Source organism: Panthera uncia, chromosome D2 (genome assembly GCF_023721935.1).
Source record: "Panthera uncia isolate 11264 chromosome D2, Puncia_PCG_1.0, whole genome shotgun sequence".
NCBI classification, from domain to species: Eukaryota; Metazoa; Chordata; class Mammalia; order Carnivora; family Felidae; genus Panthera; species Panthera uncia.
The window spans coordinates 80678632-80699564 of record NC_064818.1 but is presented as its reverse complement, the minus strand read 5'-3'; the positions used below and the strand labels follow the sequence as shown (position 1 = coordinate 80699564).

Below are 20933 nucleotides of genomic sequence, written 5' to 3'. Positions count from 1 at the left end.
TCTGATGGTGTTGGAGCGGGGCTGGGGGTCCAGATGCCAGCCCTGCAGATGGGGCGTGGGATTCTCCTCACAGGAGTGACATGTGCGTTTTCAAAGAAATCTTAGGTTGTGAGCCAAGCTTCAAACCCAGCCGAAAGCCCCACCGCTGAAGTAGGCCACCAAACGGTTTAAGGGGACTGTCCTGCGGGTCTGGCACTTTGCCAACCCCCTAAGTCTTCCTGTAACTCCTGCTCTGTCTAGAGCGCTGACTCCGTGTACTGCGGAGTGTGTGTAAGATGATTTGACAGGAAGTTCAGCACCTCCCCGTTCTAATTAGGCTGCCCCAGCAAGGTCACAGAGCCGTCCCTGATAGGAAGCAGTAATTAGAGTGACAGAGTTGCGTTTTCTGGGGTGGTTCAGAGATGCGCTTTCTGTGGTAGTGTAAAGGGGGAGGAAATGGAAACTAATCCCCTAAAGAAGGTTAATAGCATCCATGCATTCAAATTACCTACATCAGCCTTGTCCCAGACAATTAGGAGTTGGAGGTCCTACACATGCACGTTTCCTTCCTAGGAGCGATTCCATATTCCTGAAGGCGGTCCATCTCTGACTTACCCCTCAGGAGCAGGAAGCTTCAAAGTTCATTTGTCAATTCATTTTAAAGCAATGATGAACCCACTTCATGTTCCACAGGAGCGCCCTCCCCCCCCCCCCCCCCCCCCAGGCAGGTGGTTCTAGGAGGCAATCCTGTGGTTATTTTAGAAGCCCTTCTTGTTGTAAGGCACGATTGGAGAATTTGTTTTCTAAGAGGAAAATACTGGGAACCTCAGTATAAATGGAGAGCAATAGTAGTGATTAAGGAAATTATGGTTTCTAAAATCGAATGCTCTGCAGCCATCAAAAAGAAAGTAAAAGGGGAACGTGTGCTCAAGATTAATATCCACGGGATGAAGGAAGCAGAGAACACAAAATACAGAACAATGTGCATACCATGCTTTTTTAGTGTGTTTTTGAGAGACTAGTACCTGCATAGCTGGGAAAGGACACAAGAGATTGCTTGTAATAATCGGTTATCATTGGGGAGCTATGGGGACTTTAAAAATTTCCAAACCTTCCAGCAATGAGTCGCATATTGTGTACAACTGTGTTTGTCCTTAAAGAAAATGAGGGAAGACGGGTTTCGCGGCAGTGAGACCATGTCCCACTTCCACCCTTGTTACTCTGTCCCCGGTGTTACTCTGTCCCCGGTGAGGACCCTGAGAAAGCGCCCCAGGTGCACGGGAAGCCCGCCACCCCGCCCTCCCCAGCCCCGCGGAGCCCGCGCCCTCCCCGCTAGCTCCGCCCCCGCCCGCCCTCGCTCCTTGCCCATTGGTCTGCCTCCGCACCGCCGCGTCCAATCGCAGCGCTTAGCGCCAAATTCGAATGGTTGTTTTCATTTGAATCGGGAGAGCGCGGCGGCGGCTTTACGCGCGGAGCTGCTAACGCCGGGCGCGTCCCGGACGCAACTAGGCTGGGCCACCTGGTCGCCGGCGAGGGCGACGGCGGGGGGTGGGGGTAGTGAGGACTGCGGCGGAGGTGGCCGCGGGCGGTGTCCGTCCCTGGAGCGCGGGGCGGGCTGTGGACGCCGGTGGAAGAGTCGCTGGCTTTTCCGGGTGAGGACGTAAGTTGCATCTGGAGGAGCAGGGGACTCAGGTGGCGGTGGCCGCGGCGGTGCGGGCGACTGTCCCGGGTGAGCCGCGGCCGGGGCGCCTCGGGGCTCGGGGACGGCCGGTGCGTCTGGGGGCTAGAGCTGTGGGGACTCCTCTGCTCTGCGGGAACCGGCGCCTGGAGCGCGGCCAGGGCTCCGGCGAGCGGGTGTTGGTGGGAACTCCCTGGAGCCTTGACCTTGATGAGCTTCGAGAGTTCTAGCCGCGGGTCCTTGGGGGCACTGAGTGTTGGCGGGGCGGGGGGGGGGGGGGGTGCTCTCCAAGGTGCAGCCCGGGGCCTGGCTGGGGCTCCCCCAGGGCTCAAGTAAGATGTGGGTCAGGGTGGCAGAAGCATGGTGATCGTATAAGCCAGCGCATTTGGTCACTTACAAGTGACTTCCTAGCTCTTGGCTTTCAGAGTAACACCCCACCTCCTCCGCGTGTTTTGTTTTTGTTTTATTCAGTGGTATGTTCCTGCATCAAGTTTGCTTCCACAGACCTTTTGATGCCTGACCTTCCTATACCGATTACACTCAACATCTTGTTTAGAAAATGGGTCCTACAGGACGCCTTGTTACCATCAAAAGGAGCGGGGCGGACGGCCCCCACTTTCCACTGAGCCTCAGCACCTGCTTGTTTGGAAGGTGAGCCCTGCATAGGGGTGGACAATTTCCTTTAAAAGACATTAATATCCTAATCACAGATTAACAGACTGGAAGCACCCGAGAAGTAGTTCCTGCCCCCAGTTTGCTGGCGACTTTCCTACCGGTCGTCAACCTCTCATGGTTGTTTATTAGGAACTAGGATTTTGAAGACAATGTTTATATCCTTTTTTTTTTTTAATCAAACACATTTTAAAATTGATTTGATAAAATCTTTAAATGGAGAAAGATGTGGATTATCTTCAAATCCTGATTCACTTCATGCATTCTTTAGAAGGCCAGGATGTTCATCTGAAACCCCTCCAAACTTGGTGTTCCTTGGCTGTGGGGGGACCCTCCTGAGCAAATGAGGGAGAGCCTCCGAAGTTGGTTTGTTGGGGAAATGAAGCTGGGAGAAGTCTTGCTAGTGATTTGAGAACTTCTTTCTCTCCTGTTGCTGTCCTGTGTTGTTGTTGGTAAATAACTGTGGTCCCTGTATAACAGACACCCTCCCGTTTTCTGCCGTGTGACTCTTTTTTTTTTTTAATTTTTTTTAAACGTTTATTTATTTTTGAGACAGAGAGAGACAGAGCATGAACAGGGGAGGGTCAGAGAGAGGGAGACACAGAATCTGAAACAGGCTCCAGGCTCTGAGCCCAACGCAGGGCTCGAACTCACCGACTGCGAGGTCATGACCTGAGCGAAAGTCGGCCGCTTAACTGACTGAGCCACCCAGGCGCCCCTGACGTGTGACTTTTTATATCAATGATAGGTCACCCTCCCTGTGGAGCCCTGTGAAGTGGGACCCACACCCCGTCCTGTCCTACCAGCCCTCTACCATGTTCTACCCCACCACGGACATTCTACACTTTTGCTCCTCTGTGTGCTTTTAGCCAGTTTGACCTTTATGACTGGAATGTTCTCTTATCTTCCTGTGTGAGGGATTCCTTTCCACCGTCTTGATAATCATCTAAATGTTACCTAAAGAGAAGCCTTTGGTGAACACTGCTCTTGTCTTCCCTAACGCTACACAGGGCGAGGAGGCTTTGGTTGTGTCTCCCACTCCTAAGCTCTCCCAGGACAGGGACTGTCTAGTTCGTCATTATGTGCTCCGTGCCTAGTACAGGTCTGGCAAGTAAAAGGTGATCCATATAGTTGGCACTCTGTGTCTAATAAAAGCATGGCCTGGATGTGGAATCATAAGCCACAGTGGTTCTCAGACTAGGATTATTTTGCCCTGCAGGAGACCTCTTGCAAGGCCTGGAGTCATTTTTCTATGTCACGGTGTGGGAAGTTCATGCCACTGGCATCAGTGAACAGAGGACAGGGATGCTGCTGAACAGGGTATAGTGTGCACAGATTACAGGACACGCTCTACTATAAAGAATCACTTGGCCTCAAATGGCAACAGTGCTGAGGTCAAGAACGACCAATCCATAGGGATGCTAGCTGGCGGTTCCCAGCCAAACAAATTCTCAATTCTAACGAGATAGGCTCTCTGTGTGTGTCTCTTTCTGTCTCTCTCTCTTGCTGGAATATTCAGATACCTAAAAATCAAATTCTCCTCTTTAGTTTAAAGTGGGTTGCTCTAGCTCCTTTTCGGAGGAAAAAGAATAAACGTTTTGGTATCAGATGTCAGTCACTCTGGTTATTATACAGAAGGGATTAAGTATCTTTTTATGCAAGATTTGACATTTCAAACCCATTCATGGGCGCCTGTCGGTTAAATGTCTACTCTTGATTTTGACTCAGGTCACGATCTCACAATTTGTGAGTTCAAGCCCTGCATCGGCTCTGCTCTGACAGTGCAGGGCCTGCTTGAGATTCTCTCTCTTCCTCTCTCTCTCTCTCTCTCTGGCCCTCCCTCACTCACGTGTTCTCAAAATAAATAAATACACTTTAAAAAAAAAACAAACCCAAAACCCATTCCTAAGTGTTTGGTCATATGCCATAGGTAGAAAGAGATATTCTTGGCACCAGAATATTATATTGAGAACAGAGCAGAGAGCCTATAATTGTTAAACTTTCAGTAACAGGGACACCAGACCCAAGGAAACTTACTAAGGACCATTTTGATTAGTTTCTATGTGGGTTTGGAAATTCTCCCTCCTGGTGCTCCCTGTTCATGTTCCTTGTGTGGAAAGACAAGTTGAATCTAATAATGTGTATTTGTTGTTTGCATTTGTAGTTTTAATAAGACTTCTGAATCTGCCCATTAATACAGTGCAGTTTTAAAACCATGAAAAGCTCTTGAGTCCGTGGCTTTTACTGTGTGCCAGGCAAACGCCAGACGTGTATAATTCATGTACTGCTTGAACAACACCGCAAGATAGGTGCTGATGTAATTGTAAGCTTTTTGTCTGTAAAGCATGGCTGCACAGACAGGTGTTAGCAAAAAATATAGCACTCGTGATGATTAAACCTCTAAACATACGTAACATTACAAATGAACACATATAAACCTTTTTTTATAGAAAAAAAGCACAGAGTATTAAAAATTGTCACCGTTCTCCAGACTGTGCTCTCTTACTTGGGTCTTATAAGCAGGTATTTCAGTAAAAGGCATTCCAGTTTTGTATTCTACTGTTTTCCCTTATAATTATTTCTAAGTACTTGAAGTTTTAAAGGTTTAGTATAGTTGGTTATATACCACTTGTCAATTGTTTGCAAAATGCACAGTTCAGGGACCTTGCCCAAGTTTTTATTCCTTTCTGTTGTTGCATTTAAGGATCAAACATATGGTCTAATGATGTTTTACTTTGAAACGTTAATGTAATTTTTTTTTAAATATGCAGGAGCTTAAAAATCTTATTTATTTATTTATTTTTCAATTAAGGGGTATTGAATGTGACATTCGCATCCAGCTCCCTGTAGTCTCAAAACAACATTGCAAAATTGAAATCAATGGGCAGGAGGTAAGTGGGTGTTTGAAGTCTGTTTTTTTTTTTTTTTTTTTTTAACTTTTCATTTCACTTCTTACCCATTTGTGAGTTACCTATTCCCCCCCCCCTTTTTTTTTCTACCTTGTAGGCAATGCTGTTTAATTTCAGTTCCACGAATCCAACACAAGTCAATGGATCTACCATTGATGGACCTGTACAACTAAAGCATGGAGATGTGATCACTGTTGTTGACCGTTCCTTCAGGTAGGTGAGAAGTCAAACAAATCAGACTCAACGTAAATGGACCTTCTGATGCACCAGAACTAGCTTTGTAGACTTCTGTGATCTTTCTGTAATGCTGGTGAGTGTCAGAGCATCTGAGGCTGCCATGCTCACCACTGGTTCTCCATCTAAAGTCACAAGAGTCTAGAAGGGATGACGCAGGGGACTTGGGTGATCCCCTTCGAGGATCCAAATGCAGTTAACTGGGCCAGAGAGGAGCGACCAGATCCCCAAGGGGTTTTATTTTGCTGCAAGTGTTGTGAAGCCGCAAACAGTTTTCAGTTTCTCTTTCATTTGAAAGTAAAAGACGCTCATAGAGAAAGATACAAGATAAGATGCCCAGATGGGCTTATCACTAAACGAGCGCCTTTGTGATTTCCATCTGTTACGGGCTGAATTGTGTCCCTCCAAAATTCATATGTTGGAACCTTAACCCCCAGCAACCCAGAATATGACCGTATTCGGAGATAGGGTCTTTAAAGAGGTGATTAGGTTAAAACGAGGCCCTTAGGGTGGGTCCTAATTCAATCTGACTGGTGTCCTTGTAAGAAGAGGAGATTAGGACACTGAAGAGGAAGCAGGTGTTCAGAAGGACAGCCATGTGAAGAGACGGCAGGGGTGCCCTAGAGAGCGTTGTACAGCTCGGGTGCGATGTTCTGTCCACTTGCGTCCATTAGACTCAAATTCCTGGCTGTAGAATCATAGTAATTCACCCCCTTGATCCTTATTCAGGTAGGTTAGTTGAAATCACACATTGAGGATTTTTTTTTCTTTGTTGTTGTTGTTGTTGTTGTTGTTGTTTTTTTGTGCTCTTCTGTTTTTGCTCTGTGTTTTGAGGCTCTCCTATGTGTGTGTTTAAATTTAGAATTATCTCCTGGTGGGTGAAGCCCTGCCATTTATCTTTCTGAGAGATCCTGTACCGTCACTGATGCTTTTTATCAGTGACTGCATTTTATCATTTTTCTCTGGTACGTTGCTTTCAGCTTTGCATAATCCTTAGGGTTTAGATGGTCTCCTGGAACCAGCTGTTGGGTACATTTTTTTTTTTAATAATTGGTTTATCTCCTCGATAGGTTGATCCTTTTATCATTATAAAATATGCTTGGTCTCTGTGAACAATTTTTATCTTAGAATCTATTTTGCCTGATGTTAGCACGACCCCTCTCTTCTGGTTGCTGCTGGCATGGTGCATCCTTCTGTGTTCGTTCTGTGGGTGCCTTGGGATATACATCGTGTCTCCTGTAAGCAGCACGTGGTGGGGTCATGGTTTTCATCCACGCTGCCAAATGGAACGCTGCCTTCCTTCCTGCCTTCGTTTGTATCAAATAGATAATCTTCTGTTTGTTCCATTGGCTGTTTCTTTCCCGTGCTGTTTCTGAATTTGCCTCTATGTTTAAAGGGCGCATTTATCGAACAGACTTCTAGCTTGGAAGTATTTGATGTGGAGTGGAGACCAGAAATTCTCCCCCAAAATGAGGTGCTGTTCAGACTGAGATTAACTGGGATAATTAAATCCCTCCGACAAAGAATGGGGAAAAGGTCTTAGGAAGAGGCACTTGACCAAGAACTCGACTACCATGAGAAGCAATTCCAGACACCCAGCTGTTTCAGATCAGACCGCCCCCTGGAGGCCAAGTTCAGTATGCCCATAAAAGGTTGTTCTGTGAATTGACGCTTGAGGTCTGATAGAGCGACTTTGTATGTTGCTAAATCTCTCTACATATTAAGAAATGTGCCAGTCTTTGCCCGGGTACAGATACAGTAAGCAGGAAACTGAGGAGATCACAGCAGCCCTAAGGTCTAGGGTGGCTCTGTGGTGACCCTGCAGTAAATAACATCACAAAGTGACTCAGGCCTCAGGTGCCGCAGGGCTTCCTGGGTGACCTTCCAAGTCCTCAGATGATTTCCAGGGATACAAACCAGTGGAAATCCGATCGGCCATCCTATGCACTAAGTTTTCACATAGGAGGTACTCACACGGGCTCGTCCGTGTTCAGAAATCAACCCGGGCCCCAACCTATGACGTTAGCGTTCCAAAAGAAATTTGAGGTGACCTAAGATCTCTCCTAACTACGTTTATTTCCATGAATAAGGTAATATCTTGAATGAAACCTGAAGTCTGTTCCTCGCTCCTTGGACATTAATCAGATAAGGAAGTTTTACCGTCAGTTACAGATCTTGAATCTGAATATGTGTCTGTCCTTCTGTGCACTTCAGGTACGAAAATGAAAGTCACGAGGACGGAAGGAAGTCGACTGAATTCCCAGGACAAAGATGCAAACAGGTGATGAGCGAGGGGTGGCATCCAACTTTGAGTTCTGATTCCTGTGCACGATACTATGAAATCATTAATGTGCACATCGATGAATGGTGTCTCACAAGTGAGGATGACTGGCCAGTTGTAAGGAAGGTGTGACTGAGATCTTAAACATGATGAACTTAGACAAACTTGAGTTTGTTTGTTTGTTTATATTTCTTTATTGAGAGAGAGTGTGCGAACAGGGGAGACGGCAGAGGGAGGGAGGGAGAATCTTAAGCAGCCTCCATGCTCTGTGTTAGCCCCACACGGGGCTGGGATCCCACGGTCCTGAGATTATGACCTGAACCCAAATCAAGAGTCGGACACTCAACCAACTGACAGACCCAGGAGCCCCATAAATTGAAATAATTTCATTTTTTTTTAACATTTATTTATTTTTGAGAGACAGAGAGTATGAGCAGGGGAGAAGGAGAGAGAGAGAGGGAGACACAGAATCCGAAGCAGGCTCCAGGCTCCGAGCTGTCAGCACAGAGCCCGACGCGGGGCTCGAACTCACGAACTGTGGGATCATGACCTGAGCCGAAGTCGGAGGCTTAATCGACTGAGGCCCCCGAGACACCCCATAAATTGAAATAATTGAAAACTGTACTTCTTTTATTCACAAAGAGTGGACTAGGTCAGTCTAACATTTTGGCCCAAAAGGCCCCTTTAGCATCTCACGATCTCATCTTGCAGACCTTTGGTTAGGACAGCCCATTGCAAGGAATTAAAATCTGGGGATTACATTATCTAGTGGCTCTTGTTGTCTCCCGGTCACTGCTCTTCTCCATCTTTATGTACCTGAGATCATCACATCGGAGCTCTGGGTACCAAAGGGGTCCTGCACGGTGTCATGTGACAGACGTATTGGCGTATCTCCAATACTTGGAGCTTTAGTAGGACGTGTCCCGTGAACTTCTCTTCTTTATGAAGCTACCCAAGCTGGTCTCCTGTGAGCGGGTTGCGATTCTCTGGCTTACAAGTCAGTACCCGTGCCCAAAATGAGCAGGAAGCCACTCTACCGAAGATCGAGGTGCTGCTTCCCCCCTAGAGCAGTGACCTTAATGTTGACCTTGCCACTCATCAGCTTTGGGGGAAAACTAGCTTTTGAGGTTTTCCACCTACTTGGTTGGTAGGTGTAAGGGAACCAACCAAAACACTGAACTTTGGGTTTGATAAGTGGTCTCGGATTTTGGCTCAGGTCATGATCTCACAGCTTGTGGATTCGAGCCCCCATCGGGCTCTGCGCTGACAGCGTGGAGCCTGCTTGGGATTGTCTCTCTCCTCCTATCTCTGCCCCTCTCCCACTCTCTCTCTGTCTTTCTCAAATAAATAAACTTTTTAAAACATTGATAAGAGGTCTCAGAGGTCTATGAACTGTTCATTGTTGGGATTGTGCTAAAGCCAGTACTGAAACTAAATACTGAGAACATGTGATAGCAGTTGGGCAGTGACTTTTGTGCTATGGAATATAATGGTACAAAAATGGGCTTGTATTTTGTACATAACTTTTAAGTTTTAATTTATTTTTCCTGTTTAGTCATAAGACTGTTGGCCAACTTCAGATGGGAAATTAGAAACTGATCCCTCACTTGGCAAATTTGAGAAGCAGCGGGTTAGATACCAAGAAACCTGAAACAGATTGAAGGAAAAAGTTAAATTATTTGTCCTTGGATGTATTTTGTGATTTCTTTTTTCCTCTATAATAACTCAGATGAGATACTTTCCTCCTTTGAAGCAACACTGAACTTTTATATCTTGCATAATTGTTATTCTTTGGTTGTTCCTTGCCCCTTAAAAATTTTTCTGACAGATTGTGAGGGCAGCAGTTGGGGGGACGGGGGAGGGAGGAGCCCGGATCCGATTGTCGTGCTCTGAGGGTGAGCGCCTGTGGTGTGCTGGTTTCACTTGGCCTCACCATCCCGGCTCTCGGGTGCACCTGCCAGCCAAAGCACACGTGCCCAGTGGGGCCCCAGCAGGACCTGTACCTTATTTCTGACAAAGCTGAGTACTAAGTCAATAATTCCGTGCCCTTGGTAGGTTCACAGACGCTGCATGCAGATGATGTCTAATTGCAGCTTTGGCTCTCTCGTGGGGGGATGAGAGAGAAGTTTGAGGAACTTCCCAAAACTCAACTGAGGTTCAGTTTATTTATCTTGTTAATGTTTTTTTAATGATTATTTTTTAGAGATAGAGAGAGTGTGAACAAGGGAGGGGCAGAGAGAGAGAGGGAGACTCAGAATCTAAAGCACGCTCCAGGCTCTGAGCTGTCAGCACAGAGCCCGACGCGGACCTCGAACTCACAAACCTGGAGATTATGACCCGAGCCAAAGTCGGACGCTCCACCGACTGAGCCCCCCGGGCGCTTCAACTGATGTCCAGTTTAAACAATTCTGAGCTTCAAGTTTGTTTCTTATACTATCATTATATATTTTTAACATCAGCTAAGAAATGCTTGTATTACGAGCACTTGCCCCTGAGCGTCTTGGGTGAAAGTCTCTAAAATTCATATAAGGACAGTTTGGTAGGGAAGAGCCTCCCTAGCAAGAATATTTTAATAAATATGACTGCCCATGTTTGAAAAGACACCTAAATCACTGTTTTTTATTTTGCCAATTCACAGGAATCTCTGCATCGAGTCTCAAGATCTAGCCTCTCTTCCAACCCTGGTTAGTAGTTTTGTGGTTTTCTCCTGGGATCCTTCAAGGTCAGCTCTCCACGTAGCGTTACGGCGAGGAAGGGACAGCAAGAATGCCTGTGTTCTGCATTCAGCTTCACAAAAGTTAGGAGGTTGTGTTACTTCCCATGGCACACAGGCAGACATCTGAGTTCACTTTTTCCTCAAGTGACTTAGAGGGCACCGTGCTCACTGGAGCATCCAGGGATAAGCAGTCTCGTTCAGTTACCGGTTTAATTGAGTAGATTAACAGCATTCCATGCCTCACATGGGTTATAGGAGGCTGACGTGACCTATTTGTTTGCCTCATAACACCAGCATCAGAATACTTCTGTTACACGTTTTGGGCATTAAATAATTTGCAGGCTAAGTGAAAAGCTAGACTAGAAGACAATTTGAATACTATAGGTGTTCATCACTGAGGAAAGATTGAACTTTCTGTTTCTTATTTCATAACTCATCGCCCAGACGGGAAGCTTCAAGATTCCGATGCCCGTTCAAGAGCCTCTGAAGACAGTGTTTCAGGAAAGCCTCTGAAGAATGTCCAAGCAGCGGGCACGGTCTCTGGTGGCTGTGAGGACCGGGTTGCAAGCAGAACGCCTAATGTCGTTCGTCCCTCGGAACTTGCTGGAGGTAACTCCAGAAATACCACGGATCCTACAGGCAGGGATTCTAAGGAAGATTTCAGCATAACGTTAGCGAGCTGTAAAGGAGACCTGAAGCCTTTACCCTCTACGCGGGGTCTGGAGAATGGTGCAAACAATGAATCTCCCTTTAAGAAGCTTTACGAGTCAATGAAGGAAGAGCTTGATGCGAAATCAGAAAAAGGAGATGTGCTACAGAGCAGTAAAAAATCCGGAACGTGGAGCCATCGCCCACCAGAGAAGGAATGTTCTGGTGGTTTACAAGGCGGGACACAAGTCCCAGGGTCACTTAAATCCAGACCTAGGTCAGGTCGGAGCACCCAAATGAAGGCAGATCCTGCTTTGGGAGAACAAGGTATTAGCCAGACCGAGGACAGGAGACAAGGTGAGGAGGCTGTGGAGACTCCCAAGGAGACCAGGAGTCCCATCGTCCCTCCTGAGATGACAGCAACCAAGACCCTGGCACAACGTTCCCCGCAGACCTCGCGGAAACGTCAGCATGAAGACATGACGGTCACCGGCGGAAGTGCGTCTGTGAATTTGGATCAAAAGGAAGGCTTCAGGACAGATAACAAGACGTTTACTCCTAGGAAGTCCTTAACCAGAAACCAAACACCCGCTAAAGTCGAAAACGCTGATAATTTTGGAGATACACCAGAAAACCTCTTTTCCAAAAGGAGGAGGAGTATTCCTACCAGTGTGGACATTCTTACGCCAGAACCAGAAACTCAGAATCACGCGATTTTAGCTCCGTTGCCCGTTCAAGTTGAAAGGAAGATTCCAAACAGTTCCGTCCACCAGCCTGAGAAAGCAGGTGCCGCTGTGGGGCGCATGCACTCTGCGTTACCTGGTCGTAGTTCAGTTGATACAAGCAACTTTGGGGACTCCATCAGTAAGTTTACTTAACTGTGCATTTATCGCCACCCTCCCGCCCCAAGCTCATACCTTGTATCTAGATAGGAACCGATGAGACCTCCCTTCCATCGGTGGTGATTTCACCGTGGCAGGGAGTCTATGTGCACAAAGCCAGATGCACCGTCTGCTCTCATAGACTCGTCCTGAAGACGCGCACGACTAATCCGGGGCTCCGGAGGGAAGGCGGGTTGTCAGGGACCAACACAGCCGGGGACCTACAGGGGTCCAAAAACGTGTTGGATTCTCCCATTCCACCCACAAGAAGATAGAAAGAATAAGCCTAGTAATAAGCATAATGGCTTTCCAGAAACTTGTGAGTTCCGAACTATAAACACTCGTATCCTGTGAGTTTGCTCCTATAAACTAAGTCCAGGGAAGTCCCTTGGGAATGTTTAAATACAGGGAGGGTGTCTCTCAGATACTTATACTCTGTTTTCCGCGTCTCCTAATAGTAGTTTGTTGTTGTTGTTGTTGTTGTTGTTGTTGTTTGTTGTTGTTGTTGCTGCTGCTGCTGCTGTTTTATAAACCACTGGACTATCCCCACGGGTTTCTGTATCAGGAGCTGTTGTAGGTGTTTTAAAGACATGGGCACTTTTGATCCTCTCTGCAGGTAGCAGGTGGGCCCCCGGGACAGGTATCCCTGTTAACTTCCCTTTTGTAAAACGGGAAACTGACGGCCTCCTGTCACCCAGCAAGCGGCAGGGCTGTGACCCCCGAGTGGGCTCAGTAGCTCCTGGGTTTTCTCCCATACTTTTCGGAGGGGGGGGGGTGGTTCTGTGGGTGTTCTGAAGTAGCAGGCTTACCGTCCGGGCTCTGTTTTGCAGACGGTCCCTCATGCGAGGTGCGCCCCTCTCTGCAATTAGACCAGCACGTATCCATCACTGTGTCCCTATGAGTCTCAGAAAGGGGGCATCACTCAGACAAGGGATTCTTGTTGAGTGCCGGTTCATGGGGATGTGCGGTGGGGTTGGGACTCGTGAATTGCCTATTCGAATCACCTGGAGAAGTTTTCAAGTTCACGACTTCTCACTAGGTAGGCCTGGGCGAGGTCTGAGTTCATAGGTGTCTTTGGAAAAAGCCCTATCCGGTCACCGCGGAAGCATCTGTCTGTCATTCCCCTGCTCCAAAGTGAAAGCCGCCCCATCCACACCAATCCGTTTATCAAGCTCTGTCCACGTGGGCATTTTCAACCTTTCCTAGGAGATCTTTGTACCGTCCGGTTGGGACGTGACGCTTTGTGGGTTTGTCCCTGGGTCTTTTCCTGAGCTCCAGCTCCGTGAGCGTTACAAAAGGATGAGACGCTGTGGTGTTAGTTTTCAAGGGGGCTTTTCCATTGGTTTGTCTTTAACGGCAACTTGAAACACGTCTTAGGTGTCCGTACATCTTCCATTCCTTCTCCACGTTTGTATTCGTTATTTCAGATAAGACTGAGGGAACACCCCTGAAAAGAAGGCGGGTCTCCTTTGGTGGTCGTCTGAAGCCGGAGTTATTTGATGAAAACTTACCTCCTAATACACCTCTCAAGAGAGGAGAAACACCCAGAAGGTCACTTGTAAGCCACACTCCACCTGTCCTGAAGAAAATCATCAAGGTAGGGTCAACGGTCAGTATTCTCACTCCCGCCTAGGACACATCCTTTCCAAACGCCCCACGCCAGCACAATGGCAACGGAGACCTTTTTCTTTCTAAAAACGTAGTAAAGACAAAAAATTGTAAAGGATGGCTCACTCACTGAGGGGTGGAAAATGGACCCCTGGGCTTGGAACCCCGATTCTCACGTGGCTGAGCACAGCGGAGACCTGTGAAGGCCTCTTCGGGCGGAGGCCTCCTGCCAGCCTTGCTTCCAGAAGACCACTCAGGCTGGGGGAGGGGGCGGGTTCGGTAAAAACTACCAATCAGAGGGGCGCCTGGGTGGCTCAGTGGGTTGAGCATCTGACTTTGGCTCAGGTCATGATCTCATGCTTCATGAGTTGGAGCCCCACATCAGACTCTGTGCTGACAGCTCAGAGCCTGGAGCCTGCTTCGGATTCTGTGTCTCCCTCTCCCTGTCCCTCCCCTGCTCACGACGTGTCTCTCCCTCAAAAATAAATAGATAACCATTAAAAAACAAACAAACAAACAAACTACCGATTAGAAAGAATCTGGAGACATCATGACACAAACCGTAAGGTGGTTTGTTTGTTTGTTTTCTTTTAGAATTATAAGGTGAAAAGGAAACCCTTGAACGGCAACACGGGCAACACGCCCATGATTTCCACCATCAGCTATTTAGAACTTTGTAATCACCTACCCTAGGCTGTGTTGTCCTCCTGAGTTTAGGTCTTTAAAAGGTATGGCCACCCAGCTCACCCCCCTCAGAGGGCCTGGGCAATCTTTCATTTCTTTTCCTCCCAAAAGGAGTATAAGGTATGTGTGGCTCCCTTTCCATTTCCTATTGGCTCCCAGAAATGAGCGGCCCTCCTTCCACGTAGACCAAAGGGGATTAGATGCCCACAGGTGGTGTTTTTTCCAATTCAGATCGGAGCATGCTCACTCCTCACTTAAGACTGGTTTGCTGTCCCCCCCACCCCCCTCCTTCCTTTTTCTCTTAAATGAGGGGCACAGACTCCCATCTCTGCCTTCCACTTGACAGACAGCGCTTGAAACGTTTTGGTGCTTCCAGATTGAAACAGTTAAAATTCTTTAACTGGGCAGGGTTTTCACATCCACTACAGAGACTCTGTGTTGGCGGTAAGGTATCTTATGAACATTTAAATCTCGTCAGGACCGTCCTCAACCATCGGGAAAAGAAGATTCTTCCGGACTCCATTTGGAAGTGACCGCACAACCACAGTTCGCGGGATCTCCAGCTCGAGATCCGACCAGGACTTCTCCAGGTGCCCGTGACCCACGTCGCAGGTCACCCAAGGCGTCCTCGGTCTCTGGCGGCAGCAAATCTCATCACACGGATGTTCCGAAGAGGGGAGGCAGGAAGAGCGGTGGCTTGCTTTCAAAGAGAACCTCCATCGACCGGAGCCAGCATGACATCTTGCAGAGGATTTACTCCAAAAGAAGGAGCGGAGCTTCTGAAGCCAATTTAGTCGGTTAGTGTCATGTTCGCGGATGTCTTACGGTCGGTTTTCTCACTTACGGGGCTTCGGAAACCTTTCAACACGTTTTCCTTCTGACAGTGGCAAAGTCGTGGGCGGACGTAGTGAAACTCGGGGCCAAACAGACCCAGGCTAAAGCGGTCAAACACGGCCCCCAGAGACAGCTGAGCAAAAGGCCAAGAAAAGCGAACACTCCGAAGGTATGAACAGCTCCTTGGCCACGTGCTATGATGTAAGGTCGCGTTGGGTGGGGAGGTACGTGCTGACGTTTTCTTCGTCTTGTTACATTTTTTTTTTTTTCCAGAAGCCTGTTAGCGGTGTTCACAGTGAGTTTAGTACAGGCCATGCCAACTCTCCTTGTACCATAATAATAGGGAAAGCTCACCTTGAAAAAGTAAATGTGCCTGCCCGGCCCTACAGAATGCTCAACAACTTTGTCATCAACAAGAAGGTGGACTTCAATGAAGATCTGTCAGGTAAAAGCACAACCTCGAGGCTTAGAAACCGTAGCCCTTTGATCCCCCTACACGTGAGAATGTGGACGGATGCCGTAGATGTGTATGGTGGGGAGCAGACGGGAGGATCAACGATCTAGTCAGCTCCTGGGGTTCTGGTGGTTCAAGGAAGAACTTGCTGGGTTGGACGAGAGCCGGACCTCGACCGTATCGGGGGTCATGAGTCCCTCACGAGGCAGGCATGAGTGGTAAATGCACAGCTTTGCCTCGGATGACAGCATCCGTGTAGAGTCCTGGAGTCCGCTTCATGGTGAAGAGAGCAGGCTCACTCTTATAATCGCCCCTCCCCTGCGTTTATACTAATCGACCTCCCCGAAGTTGAACAATATTTTACTGCTTCAAGAGTTCCTTCCTTTCCATGACGCTTAACTGTTTCTGGAAATGAAAGCCTGTGAAGAGGCCTTCCCTTAAGCATGAACAGTTGAACCAGTGTTTCCATTCTCAGTAATGGTGGGATGTGACTTCCTTATGGTTGTCCTAGATTAGCACCAAGACAGGAACCCAGGGCTGGGATTTCACGCTCCATGGTTTGACCGGTGCTTTCTGCCTTCAACACTTTTGGAGGGAGGGGAGACTTGATTCCACCTCCCATTAGATGGGGTCTTTTTTTTTTTCTTTTCCTGGTGTATTTTTTTAAATGTTTTTGTTTGAATGTTTATTTATTTTTGAGAGAGACAGAGACAGAATGCGAGTGGGTTGGGGTAGAGAGAGAGGGAGACACAGAATCTGAACCAGACTCCAGGTTCCGAGCTGTCAGCACAGAGCCCAACGTGGGGCTTGAACTCACGAGCTGCAAGATCATGACCTGAGCTGAAGTGAGATCGGACGCTCAACTGACTGAGCCACCCAGGCACCCCTGTTTCCTGGTGTATTTTAAGATGGAATAGTTCTACTCCTCTGTATAACCCAAATAAAGTCCCCTCTGAGTACTGTCACAATAGGATCACTACACATAGTTTTTTGGGGCACCTGGGGGCTGTCAGTTAAGCGTCTGACTTTGGCTCGGGTCATGATCTCACGGTTCATGAGTTCCAGCCCCACTTCAGGCTCTGTGCTAACAGCTCAGAGCCTGGAGCCTGCTTCGGATTCTGTGTCTTCCTCTCTCTGCACTTCCCCTGCTTGTGCTCTGTCTCTCAAAAACATATAAACCTTAAAAAAAATACATTTAGCTTTAAAAAAGAAAACATACCCGTAAAATCGCAGAACAATTGTAGCCCATTTTGATAGCAAACTCAAAGAGAAAAAAGTTTCGAGTATGTACCACCCAATATGCAGTCATATGTACATATGTGTACATTATGTAAATTATGTTCATGTGTGAGGGTTCTAATGTCCTTATGCTACAAAGCATTAAAAACCAATCCTCAGGGGCTCCTGGATGACTCAGTCGGTTGAGTGTCCGACTTCAGCTCAGGTCACGATCTCGTGGTTCGTGGGTTCGAGCCCCACGTCGGTCTCTGGTGCTGACAGCTCAGAGCCTGGAGCCGGCTTCGGATTCTGTGTCCCTCTCTCTCTCCGCCCCACCCCTGCTTGTGCTATGTCTCTCTCTGTCTTTCAAAAATAAATAAACATAAAAAAAATTAAAAAAAAACACCAATCTTCAAAAATATTTTTAAGATAAAATTAGTAGAAATTTAAATGCTCAGTACTCAGACAGTGGATTTTCCCAACCTCCCTTCCAGACCCCTTCCTAGAGAGTGCAACAATTTCCACCCCTTGGTGTGAGTAAGTTTCATGACAAAACACCAGTCTGTACTGAAGCCTGGATCCTGGCTCTTTAAGGGGGGGCCTGAGTAGCGGCAGGAGGAGGAGACTTTTAAGTGAAATGGCTGGTTCGAGGGCCTCCGGAACAGTCTTCTCAAAGACAGTTTGCAATCAGATGCCAGACCGAGAGAGCATTTTGATCCATTGCTGGCAGGATGAGAGTAAGACGAAAGCGGGATAACGTGAGTGTTCTGGAAAGATCAATCTTCCCTTCAAAGAACTGTATTGTGCTTTTCTTCTGAGATGATGTTAATACTACTTTCTGGCGTTAAAAGGAAAACATGGTGATGTTGCCATTTGACAGTACTATCGATGGGCAGTCTTTTTTTTTTTTTTTAATTGGGAAGGTTTTATTTGGACATAAGCCCCGGTCTGCCTCAGCTAGGGCTTTTCAAGGCAGCATGAGCACACCGGGTTTCTGGATGTCTGGCTGGGGGCGCCTGGGGTGGCCTCTGTCTCCCGGCTAGTGGTCAGAACTGGGGCAACGTTGCAAGACTGAGATGTCCCCTTCCTGTATGTGATTTTCTCACCAAGAGGAAAAGCAAAGAAGACGAGATGCCATCGCAATTTCTCATTGCGCTTCTTCAAAAATGAGTTTGTTATTTAAAAAAAAATCTTTATTTATGTTTGACCGAGAGAGAGCGTGCGAGCAGGGGAGGGGCAGAAAGAAACGGGGGCAGAGGATCCGAAGCAGGTTCTGCGTGGACGGTAGAGATCCCAGTGCGGGGCTCGAACTCAGAACTCACGAACCGCGAGATCACAACTTGCGTGGCAGTCAGGCGCTTAATCAACTCAGCCACCCAGGCGCCCCAAAATGAGTTCATCATTAATACATGACTGTCTCCAATGAACTCTGGGGAGTGATTCACTGTTCCTTCTCTGCCACTTCCTCTGGGGTCTGTGCAGACTGGCATGGTTGCTGGCATGTATGAGCGATGTGTTCATCGCTTTTCCCGTATTTTCGTATACCAGGGTTAACTGAAATGTTCCAGACTCCAGCAGCGAAAGTGAAGCCACAAACAATGAGCCTGCGTCCCAGCGCTTTCTCAGATTCAGAGGACGTTGTCAGAAAAGAGTTTCAAGTACCTGATTCGGGAGAAAAACCCCTGCTATGCACGTCAGAAACTTTTGGTTGGTTTACTTTTGTTTTTTCCTAGCACTTTAATATTTTCAGTAGGAATTGTAGGTGGTATTTTTTTTTTTTTTTTTTACAAGAGATACACTATTATTTGTCTATGATGGATACTCCTGAAAAAGTACCATTTCCAGCCTCTCTGTTCTGTTGTTTTTAGGGGAACTTCCTATTCGCAGTTGAACGAACATTGGCATTCAGCAAGTTGCATAAAAAAAGAGTACTCCTTTAATAATTGTAAACTGCCTGTGCACATTTCTGCTTTCTTTATTTAAAGGGGTTGACCAGCAGAGAAGTAGAGTGATCTCTCGTCGTAGTTACATAAATTATTCCAACTCAAAATTGCTATAAATAACCCAAAAGAAAGAGAATGTGTACATTTAGTGCTGCGAATCTTCTAGAAGGCCTGTGCCCCAGTGTGAGCCCAAGATGGGAGAAATGAGTCTGTCTTGCTCTTGCACTGAGTACTGGTTACCCAGGGCCTGGCATGAAGGGAACAGCTTTACTATATGAACAGTGCATCCTGTGCTGAAAAGTAGATGTTACCTGTGCAGTTAGGACCCCACACGTCCTGATGATAAGCCATGTTATTGTATTAGTGGTTCCCCAGGAGAAATGGCTGTTTGCTTCTCATGTTTGAAGGAAAGAATGTCTGCATTCAGGTGACTGAGACACGGTGCGGTAACCTTCGGGATCCCCTTCTTAAGGAATTTTTTTTCTTTTATCTGATCTCTGTGGATCCTAATCACCTCCTAAGTGTGAACCCACCGTATATCACCAGGTAACGATATTCTTAGGTGCGTGTGGCTCACGTGCAATACAGATTTATGGCCATGTAAGTAGCCTCATATGCTTAGCCCAGGTGGACAGGAGGCTGAACTATTGGCTTTTACACAATATCTCATAAGGAAAAAATACCAGATTGGCCCAACATACTGAACAGAGTAGATTTCTCACGCGTGTTTTTATTTCCTGTAGGAGAGAATGTATTCCCCGTGACTCAGAATGGACCGCAAGAGCTGTCTGATAAAAGCCTCGCGAGCCCTGTCCTCAGACGTCAGAGTATCAGAGTAAATGTGAACATTGAGAAAACTCCGGGATCGGGGGCTCCGAAGGCCACGTCAAGCGCCAACAGGCTTCGAAGGTCCGTGGGGCCCAGAAGTATACAGATGCCAGGAGCAGGGCACAAGGACGAAGAAGCCAAGATGGACGCTGTGGAGAATGCTCCGGGACGACTTCTGAGGAAGACCCCGCAACGAGAACAGAAACCGGAGGGAGCAGCGAAGGAACAGGAGAGCTATTTTGAAGCGAGTGAGAACGATACTGAACCAAAGGAAAATTCTGAAGAGGTGGTCGCAGTGAGGAGATCGAGAAGATATTCAGAGCAAAACCAGGAACCAGCTGCAGACCTGACCCCCCTCAAAACAGAACCCAAGGAAGACCTGGGAGGCATCCAAGGTCTCTGCACGCCCATTCGTGCGCTGGAACCAAAGGAGGCTGAGAATAAAACCGCAGAAAAGCGCCAGAAATCTTCAAAGTTGGAACTAGCTGGCACACCAGCCGCAATGAGCGTACAGCTTGAGACCCCTCCCCAGAAAGTGGACCTGGAGGAAGGGCCCCTGGCTCTCGGGAAGCCCATCCAGATGCCAGGAGGAAGCACACATTCACACGGAGAACCTGCAGGTGGTGATAAAAACAGCGGATTGTTTAATAGAACTCCAGAGCAGAAGCTGAGCCCTGCAGAAAAAGTACCTGGAAGCAAGAGGCGGCCAAGAACACCCAAGAAAAAGAATCATTCTCTAGAAGACCTGGCTGGACTCAGAGAGCTCTTTCAAACCCCAAGCCACACAGATAAACCAATGACTGGTGACCAAACCACCAAAGCACCCTGCCAATCTCCGCTACCAGGACGAGGCAACACGCCAGCGAGTCAAAAGAGGCGGCTCGAGACCCCTCCCCAGAAAGTGGGCCTGGAGGAAGAGCCCTCTGCTCTCAGGAAGCCCACCCAGATGCCAGGGGAAAGCACAAACTCACACAGAGAACCTGGAGGTGATGATGAAGACATCAACTTGTTTAACAAAACTCCAGGGCAGAAACCAAATCCTGCAGTAACTAAAAGCAAGAGGCGGCCAAGAACACCCAAGAGAAAGGCCCATTCTCTAGAAGACCTGGCTGGACTCAGAGAGCTCTTTCAGACCCCAAACCACACAGATAAACCAATGGCTGATGCCCCAACTACCAAAGCACCCTGCAAATCTCCCCTAGCAGAGCTAGTCAACACACCCGCAAGTCGCAGGAGGCTGTGCAAGACCCCTCCGCAGAAAGTGGACCTGGAGGAAGAAGCCTCGGCTCTCCAGAAGTCCACCCAGATGCCAGGGGAACGCCCACACGAACACAGAGAGCCAGTAGGCGGTGATGAAGACATCGGA

At 47.7% G+C, this 20933-nt stretch overlaps 1 protein-coding gene across 1 annotated transcript in view; it reads left to right on the top strand.

Moving 5' to 3' along the window:
• Positions 1-1422: 1422 nt before the first annotated feature.
• Positions 1423-20933, top strand: part of MKI67 (marker of proliferation Ki-67) — a 26573-nt gene continuing 7062 nt past the window's right edge. Inside the window, 13 exon segments of the mRNA XM_049645894.1 lie at positions 1423-1639; positions 2129-2308; positions 5142-5220; positions 5336-5451; positions 7687-7753; positions 10392-10437; positions 10914-11981; positions 13426-13595; positions 14769-15087; positions 15175-15293; positions 15398-15569; positions 18345-18503; positions 19483-20933. The exon segment at positions 19483-20933 is cut by the window's right edge and continues 11 nt beyond it. Of these exon segments, the coding sequence (XP_049501851.1) occupies positions 2217-2308; positions 5142-5220; positions 5336-5451; positions 7687-7753; positions 10392-10437; positions 10914-11981; positions 13426-13595; positions 14769-15087; positions 15175-15293; positions 15398-15569; positions 18345-18503; positions 19483-20933 (3858 nt within the window). The 5' untranslated portion in view covers positions 1423-1639; positions 2129-2216.